Source organism: Uloborus diversus, chromosome 8 (assembly GCF_026930045.1).
Source record: "Uloborus diversus isolate 005 chromosome 8, Udiv.v.3.1, whole genome shotgun sequence".
In the NCBI taxonomy this organism is placed as follows: Eukaryota; Metazoa; Arthropoda; class Arachnida; order Araneae; family Uloboridae; genus Uloborus; species Uloborus diversus.
The window spans coordinates 83,162,315-83,171,888 of record NC_072738.1 but is presented as its reverse complement, the minus strand read 5'-3'; the positions used below and the strand labels follow the sequence as shown (position 1 = coordinate 83,171,888).

Below are 9,574 nucleotides of genomic sequence, written 5' to 3'. Positions count from 1 at the left end.
CCCGCCGAACTAGTCTCTTTAAAAAATAAAAAAAAGAAGAAATAATTTGAATTTTGTCGTCTAGAATCCATATTATGATTTTCGCAGACACAATACAATTTGCGATAAGATCCTTCACGTTGGGTTTCTTGCATCTACAAGTGGAATGGAATGGAAATAACTAAGAAATTTGCATCCTTCATACTATGGCTGATGAGTTTCTGAAATAGGTAATACGAGACATATTTATAAAAAAAAGAATTGGTGATTAGGATGCGGTTTTAAAGATAAATATTTTCCATCCATATAAACCAGTACACTTATCATAAACATTATTTACAGCATACAACGTTATGTGTATTTCTTATTAATTTTATATGATGGGAATTAGTAATGTGAACATTTCATACTTAGCTGAAGTTTTTGCTGTTTAAGTTCCACAAAAACGTAATGTTTTACACACACACACACAAAATAGAATTTTTTTTTTAATGTAAAGTCTGCGTGGGCTAATCCCTAAAAAAATATGAATCAAATCAAACCACACACGATTTGTAAGTACGAATACCAAAAGTCCGGCTCTAAATAAAGATCAAAATTAACTGTCGCCACGGTAATAGGAAAAACCAGAGCAACACCAACTTTGGAAAAGTAATGATAATAAGCGATTCGTAACTATTGAAAAAAAAAGCAAAGCTTGAAGTCATGCTAAATACTTATAGGAACTGAATAGTTTTTAGTTGAATTTCAAAGCAACATGCCAAACATAAATATATTTTCAACTCTATTTCGTTTCTGAAATAAATACAGATTTATATACTTTTCGCCTTAAAACACTGAAGTGGTAAAAAATCGTAGCAAAAAGAAAGGTGAAAGTTTCTGGAAGGAGTCGAAATCTGACAATCTGCGAGATTGACTTTTATATTGCTTTAGACATACAAGATGTCGAGCCAATAAAATTCCAATTTCTGGACGCGCTCTTGAGTCACCGTTGCCATCGCTTCTATATAAAAAGATAAAATATTATTTCTCTGAGAGGCATTGGCTACGGGTTAAGAATATAAATGGCAATATATTCACATGCAATGCGCATTAAAACTTAAATATATATTTTATGGAGCTGGACGCTTTGGAATGCTATACGATATTTTTTTTTATTCGTTAAAAAACGAAGAAAAAACTTTTTCTTGAGAATAGCAAATGCAAATATACCAAGAAAAAGCATGTGGATGAAAGTGATTTTCAAAGTCAATTTGTCTATAAAGTTTTTTTTTACCCTTATTTCGAGTAATTTCGATGCGATTCTGATTTATTAAGAACGACAAAATACAATGGACGCCGGTTAATTGAATCAGTGGTTAGTTTAATGAATCATACCACTTTAATAATTCAAATCGTCAAAAATGGAACAAAATCCAGCTTTACTGAGTCAGCCGCTTTATGGAATCAAAATTGTTTAGAACAAATGAGATTCATACAAGCGGCGGCCACCCTATATTAAAAATTACTTCATCATTTAAGCCGATTGATATTCAAAACTAGTTTATTGAAGTCAAAAGAAATTGTATGGTGGGGGAAGGTAGGGTACCTCGGATCTATTTTCACTTTTCAATTTTTAATTTCATAATTATTTGCCAAATCTAAATACAAATACCTTTAGTTAAAACTTTATGATTTTTTACACAACATATAATTATTTTAAAAATTTATATAACTTATTTCAATTACATTTTTCAGAAAAAACAGAAGAATGCAATTAGTACCGGTGGTGTAACTTGGGTCTTGAGATGGTGTACTTAGGATCAATGATTAACAGATAAAGAAAATAGGATTTTCAGTAGGAACATCACTATTTATTAATCAGTAAACCACACACAATTTTAGATATACATTTTTTATTTGTTTCAAAGATAAATAAAAATTTAGATCTTATTATCTTATTGAGGTTCACTTTTTTAATAAAATAACAAGACGCTCTAGCTTCTGAAAACCATACTAAAGATTATTTTTTAAAGCTACTCTTATTTCTACTTAAGATTACAATCGGATAAGTCGATTCCAAATATTAACTTCTCAAGCTGCTTTTCAGATCCACCAGCTAGTACTGGGTGTGGTAGCTTGAATATGATATTCTTTTTGTCAGCTGCATAAAGGATAGAATATTCTCTGCTGAACTTCTGACAGTTTGGATCTTTTTTTTTTTTTCAGATATTTAACTTCATATCATCATCAGCAATGGAAATAATTTCTGCAAGAAAATATTTGATAGTTTTCTTGCCAGCGAATTTCACCAATGCAAAACACCAATTCATATATTAACGTTATCTGGATCTTTCTAGCTCATTAAAATGATGATCTGAAATATCAAATTCCTCATACACTTAGGTCCGTTTATAAGACTATCGGTTAAAAGAATATCCCGTTTAATGTAATACACTTTCAATGTACTAAATCGTTAGTGTCTATTGTCTTAATCCCGTTAAATGTAATATAACACTTATCAAAATAATTTTTCATGGCAACTTTGCTATTCCATTCAGCGGGCTCGAGTGTATAAATCTTCAATATTCTCAAGTTCAGACTCTAAGGAATAATAAAGTTTTCTTTTAGCTGGCTTAGTAGGGGGTTTTGCTGTCTTAGTTTGCTTTACTTTTTTCATTGCCATTTTAGCCTTTTCTAATTGAAGACGCTCTTTCTCGAGTTTGTCGGTCAAAATACAAAACTTTCTTTTAAATCTCCCCCTATGAAATTGTTTTATCGGTAGGGCATTTGGATATGGCCTAATTTCTTCAGGGATGACTAGGCTTGGCAAATAAATACTAACTTCAGATGTTAACACACCAGTAAAATCATTTTCTGTGTTATTTTCTTGTTACTTTTGCATTGAAGATCAGTGAAATTTGATAGGAGGAAATCAAAATCTTGAGAAATATTTTCATTCAGTATATGTAAGCCTTAAAGTTATTGATTATATTTGATAATGTGAAAGCCAGTGGGAATGCTCGTCCAACTATTTCAACTAAGTGAAGAACATGAAGTTTTATTAGTTGTAATAATTATGCAGAAGTGTGTACCTTGGACCAGTCCAAGGTACACCACTTGTATTGCGTTCGACGTACCACTACTTGGTTATAAAATACAAAACGGATCACCATTATGTTACATTGTAAAAACGATTCAGAAACGTTCCTGGAAAATAATAGGCAGCTGATGTGCCCAATTTCTTCCAGTAACATATCTTGGACAAATCAGGAACGTTTTCCGCTAAGAGAAAAAAGGTCTGAAATTAACCTTGAAACTTTCTGAAGTAGTGCGAAATCTCCCCTGTTAAAGCCATTCATATCTCTAGAACCTTCTACAAAAAATAAGTAGGTTTAGTGTTATTGATTAGAATCTACCTGATATACCAAGATGAATTCATTAAAATTAGAGCGACCACACGGTCAAAGCTATGCAAGAAGGAACCAAGCAAATCTCTTGCCTACAACTCCTGCCTTGCAAAGACTGTAGCTATCCATTGACTTTTTCGCTCTCATTGAGAGCTTAGTCAATCCGTAAGCAACATTAGGTCGCTCCGCTTAATAAACACGTTCATTCAATTTTTTAACTGGTTGCTAAAAATATTTTCCGCAGCAGTGAAAATTCTGCACGCGTGGAAGCAACAAGAAATGATTTTATTACAAGTTGACCCCAGCAGAAACCCGAAAATAAGAGTTTATACCTCTCTAAACAAGAATGAAGCTGTGCAAACCGTAGGTTATGAAGAATATTTTCTGGCTTGCAATTTTTTGTGTGAATATCTTCAGATGTCCACATTGTCTTTGGCTCAACCTCAATTTCAATAACTTTTAGTTTGAGACGTGAACAAGTCATTTTTTTCATCATTAGCCAACTGCAGTCTCATTCAGAATTCTTTGTCACATTTCTAATAGTGAAAAAAATGAATTTGTAAAAATTGCATTATTCTGATGCATCGAAATATTTCATAATGAATTTTCAGTATAAACCCATTGCTGTCTATTCTCAAATTTTTACCACGTGTAGTCACGTAACACATTAGTAAGCAAAAATAAATAAATAAATAAATTAAGAGTTAAAAAAAATCAACTTTTCAAAATATTTAAGGTCAAATAATGATTTGAATGACCTTTAAATATTGTCAGTCACCATTTCAAGTGAAATATAATGTAAAAACCTATTAAAAGAGCTTTAAAATGACGCCTAGTACGAAGCTCTAGCTCTTATAGAAGCTGAGAAAACAGAATGTTTGAAAGAATAATTAGACAGAATTTTGAAAGAGGAATTAGACATGCTGAGCAAAGTGGATGGGGCAGAGTGAAAGGATCTTTTCGTTGAATTATAAAATCATTTATTAAATCTCTTACGTATTCTTTATTAACTACTTTATTAACCTATTTTATTATAGTTATTCACTTCTTCATTTATTCTTTAAATTATTTTCTTATTCATTTACTCTTTTATTTAATTACCTTTTGATTTATTCATTCAGCCACTTTAGTCACTAATTTATTTGATTAAAAATATTTTTAATAATCGAATAACAAATATTTCATTACAAAACTATTTCATTTTTCACTTAACTCTACCAAAAAAAATAAAAAAAATTCAATTTGTTTCTTTTTTTTTTTTTTTTTTTTTTTTTGAGAACCAAAATAAACTGGAAAAAAAATTCTACTAAACATTTATTATAAGATACAATGATTTTTCTTCATAAACAATTATTTTCAATACAAGTTTCCAATTTGTTCATTTTGAAAAAGCTCAGTTATCTAACTATTTCACTTTGCCCCACATTCCTCTACCAATATTTCTGCAGAAGTAATTATTTTTATTTTTTTTAGAAAAATTTGAAGTTACTTCGTTATAAAAAAAATGAGATTTCTGAGAGCTATGGTAATTTCTAGACATTTAATTTGAATACATATTTTTTATTTGCTGTCTTCCTTCTAATTCTTCCTTTCACGTTGTCATTTTTTATATTTGATTTCAGATTTACGAATTGTTTTTTCAGAACATGCTTTCAAATATTAAACATTTAAAATCTTAATTATATCATTTTCTATGACTGAAAATAAAAAGATATTCTACCCTTTCCAATAATTTATTCTTGTATCAGGAATATTCTCAATCCGCCGCAATACATCAAAGTCATCTAGCAATAATTCCCTCAAAAGATGGCGCAACTTGTCTACAAATCGGAGCGTGGGAAATCATAGTCTGGCGAGAGAGGAGCAAATAGCTCCACTGTTCATCCTTCTCTCTTCCGTACTCCGGATTGCTCCGCTACTTCATCTAGCACATCTTCCGCTTCTCTCGCTATAGATATACTTACACTTCATCTGATGTCACGGAAGATTCTCTGTTCGCTCTTCAGGATATTTTTTTCCTACACCAGTTACGTCTTGAAGTTTATTCAGGATCGCCGGTGTGATCTCTGTGCATGATCTGTGTGATAAACGGATTGTTTTGTGAGCCGGTGCGTGTGCATATGCCTGTGCTAACTGGAAATTAATTCATATTCATACCTACTTGTTGGTCGATAGAAAGTATCCTCCTGCCTTGGTCACTGGCCAAGTATACATGATTTATTGACATATGGTGGTTGTGTTGAGATTAATGCAAAACACATGTGATGCTTAATCTGGAATGATTCATTTAGTGAAAAAAAAAATATTGTAAAAGAAAATTGTAGCATTTTTCATAATCACATTTGTTAACGAATTTAGTTCGTCAAATGCAGTTTTACATTTGTTCTTCATGGCTAATAACCATCTGAGTTTACTATAAAAAAACGTATTATCATAGATAGAAAATATTGTTTGAGTATTTTATGCGAAATATTGATATTTATCATTATTTTCTATAAGAAAACTTCATCCGTTGTGTTTTGATTTCTGCACATATACATCAAAAGTTTATCAAAACTTGAGGAACTCTGACACGTAAGCAATTGTTCTTAATTGCTAATTCACAAGTAAGTTTGACTCTTAAAATTCATTTCATAAGTTTTCTTCCTTTTTATAATTAGGATCCCTGAGAAGTGTTTGAACACGAATAACAACAATTAAATGCTGCTGAAAAATGAATAAAATTGAATTATATTTACACATTTTCAACATTTGATTCGGAAGTTTAAGGAGTATAAGATAATAATGTTTACGCCGATGTATGTGTGAAGTGAACGTTTGTAATAATTCTTCAATGGATGTGTAACAAAATTCTCTGTTAGCCGATTGAAAAAAGATTCAAACACTTATATTATTGAAAAATATACAATATTTCTTAGAAAATGTACTTTTTGATACTGATTGAGTCACAAAAGTATTACCTACAAACCTGATTCTTCTGGAAGTCCGTCTGTAACTTTAAGTGAACTTTTGACAATTAGATACAACACGTTTTTTGGAATTATGTCTTTTGTAAATGAGTATGATTGGTTCTTTCTTGATTGTGGGACATCTTTCGTGATGTAAGAGTGCCAACAATCCAGATTTTCTGGAGGCTTCGCAATTCAGTGGCAATGTTATGAAGACAATAACCGCCCATTTTCCAGCGTGGCCGATTACGAGTGCGACTGCTGGCGGACTGACCCCGCCCTGGCCGCGGACGGGGGGGTCCGCCTCGCCACGCCCCCTTGCGTCCTTGAGATGACCCTTGACCCTACGCTAAAAGGGGCCAAGAAACAAAAACAAAAAAAGCCCAAGAAGCCAAAGAAACCATCAACTTCTCCTGGAAAGTGCAGACGGTGTTGTGGAAGATTCACAGCTTTCTTGTTCTCTCACATTGGCCTTTGTGCCCTGGTGGTTGGCTACAGTGTAATGGGGGCCTTCGCCTTCAGGGCCCTCGAGGCCCCCTACGAAGAGCAAAAAGCTTCACAGGTTAGCCACTTGAGACAGGAAACAGTTCGTAGGTTGTGGGAAATAACGGACAAGTTAAATGTGCTCTACAAGGACAATTGGACTGGACTTGTGGAAGCGGAAGTACGCCGCTTCCAGAAGGACCTCATTTTGGCCGTTAAGGAAGGATATGACGGAAAAGAAGGATCGGGGCAACAGTGGTCATTTTCTGGAGCTTTTCTGTACTCTCTCACAGTCATCACAACAATAGGTAAGTGACCATTTTTAGGACCCAATGTAATACAGTCGGATCTCGATGACTCGAAGCTTAAAGCGCGAATATTCCTTTATCTCGAAGTTTTCATTGTGTCACAAATTCTTAAGACTGTTGTGGAAACTTTTCATAAATCGAACGTTTCGGCTGGTCCCTTGGGACTTCGAGTTACCGAGAGTTGACTGTATCATCAATAAACCTTTTTAAGTTAAAAAAAACTCAGCTTCAATCACTAAGTAAAAATTATAAAGAAACTAATATTATTCTGATTTTTGTATTAAATTAATTGGAATATAGTCAGACCGCGTAAAGACGCATCAAATTTACGATAAAAATGAAAAAGAAAATATTAAACTCAAATTGCGTAACAGACATACAAAAGATCTTGGACTTCTTCTAAAGCTATTAATTGAGATTACAGGATTTTATGACTGCCACATGTCATGATGGCCACAAAAGAAAAAAATATAAACTTTCGAATTGTTAAAATTTAACTTGAATTATCTTATATTTCTTTTGTATCCTTATCTTTTTTATAAATTAGATATAACTAATAAAAATTCATAGCAAAGACGTGAGTAAAGAAACAATTAAACATTCAATGAACTTGCAGTTGTATGCAAACTTTATTCTGAAGGGATTGTGTCCTCTCATCATGCGTACTGTTTAAATATACGCAAAATGTAATGGGTTACGCTTATAAGTTGAACATTCTTCCGCATGCGACGCTTCTGTCAGAAAATAATAAAAGGGCACTTACAGCAATTTAATTTGCATTCAAAGATTCTAGTCCTCCCCCCTGTTTTTTAACGTTAAAATATTTTACTTATATAGAATCACTTCAAAAGGCTTTGACTATTGTTTAGATTTTTAAAGATCATAAGAAAAATGTTTACCGAAAAACTGATTAAAAACATAATATATCAGGTTTTGTAATAGAAGTGATGTATAATTCATGAGTAATACGCATTTTTGATGAACTCAGAATTTATCTGTTTTTTTAAAGATTTTTTTATAAAACGTGTAATCCAACTTCCTAAGAATTAAAAAAAAAATCTTGATCAGTCGTATAATAATAGACGAATTCAATATTCGAAGAATTATTAAACTTTATAATTAAATACTTTACGATTAATGGGAAATTGCTAGTTAATTAAATGGTTTGCATTTAATTAACTAGAAAAATAATATTAGATAGTTGAGCAAATATACCAGTGGCGCACAAAGGAATTTTGCAAGGGGAGGTTCCAAGGTCGAAAGTCACATTCCTATATCATACCCCAATACGCCGTCAAATATATTGACTTGATTTTATCGATTCACGAGAAGAACAGTAAGAAATAAACTAATGAATAAAAATTAGCATTATTCAATGAAATATACTTAAATTAATAGCCAGAAACCAAAATAATTAACGCTTTTACTTTCCTCATAATTAAAAAATAGATTCAAGTTAATTGAATCTCATTTTAATCTGTAATTAAAAGTTCAAAATATGGTAATTATAGTGTATTCATTTATAATCACCATTCTGCTTCTCGTAGGCAGTTCTTTATAGGAAAATTGAAAATATTTTTAAAAATCTTTTAATATGAGGTTTTTGTTTTAAAGTTAATAGGACTGAAGTTATTGTTACCTTTGTCTGAAAATATTCCACATACAAAATACATGGAATCGTAATCAATCTGGAAAAAAGTTAGAGCTATGGGAGGGGTTCGGATTCCCTGGAATCATCTTTTGTGTGCGCCACTGCGTATAGTTATCTGAAACGACATGCGTCTAATTTCTTGTTCCAAAGCATTGGTAAACATTTTAAACTATATTATCTAATGTTTTGCATCAAGCACTTCAGTGAATGGTGGTTGGTGTTTTGAAACTGTCATTATCTATTCAAAATTATTCTGTACTTTTCTGGTATTGGAACGAATAGGCTATCAACAATTCAATGTGAAGAGTTTACAAACATGATTCATTACTATATTAGACTCAGTGACTCACTTAAAGAAGCAGTGCATAAGTGCATTCATATGCTTTACAGCAGTTTCTTTGTTGCTTAAATAAGATATACTGAAGTTTTCTGGAGCAATAAATAGTTAAAAAATTAAAATTCTGGAGCAAATAATGAAACAATCACCTAGAGAGATCTTGATGTGGCCACAAAGCTTGTTCATTTGGTATTCAAATTTAGAATACGACATCACAAAGTGCTATTTGTAATGTTTTTTGCTGTTTTTCTGTCTGGGAAAAACGAGGCTATACTATAAAAAAAACTACCAATTTTCGGTGAACAAATTACTCGCCTTGTGTACGCCTTCCGTCATTTTCGATTTTCCCTCTTCTTTTTGATGATTTTGGAAATGCCGAAAAGTAATCATACACTTGTTTATAATACCCCTCCGCCAGAAATGCAGTCTTTCTTTAGAGCAGGGTTTCCATCTCTGCCCGCGGGCACCATTGTAACAGC

General features: G+C 32.2%; 1 protein-coding gene across 1 annotated transcript in view; it reads left to right on the top strand.

Annotated features, from left to right (window-relative positions):
- Positions 1 to 6,647: 6,647 nt before the first annotated feature.
- Positions 6,648 to 9,574, top strand: part of LOC129228452 (potassium channel subfamily K member 9-like) — a 210,908-nt gene continuing 207,981 nt past the window's right edge. The window contains exon 1 of the mRNA XM_054863133.1: positions 6,648 to 7,107. Coding sequence (XP_054719108.1) covers positions 6,648 to 7,107 — 460 coding nt within the window. The remainder of the gene's footprint in view (positions 7,108 to 9,574) is intronic.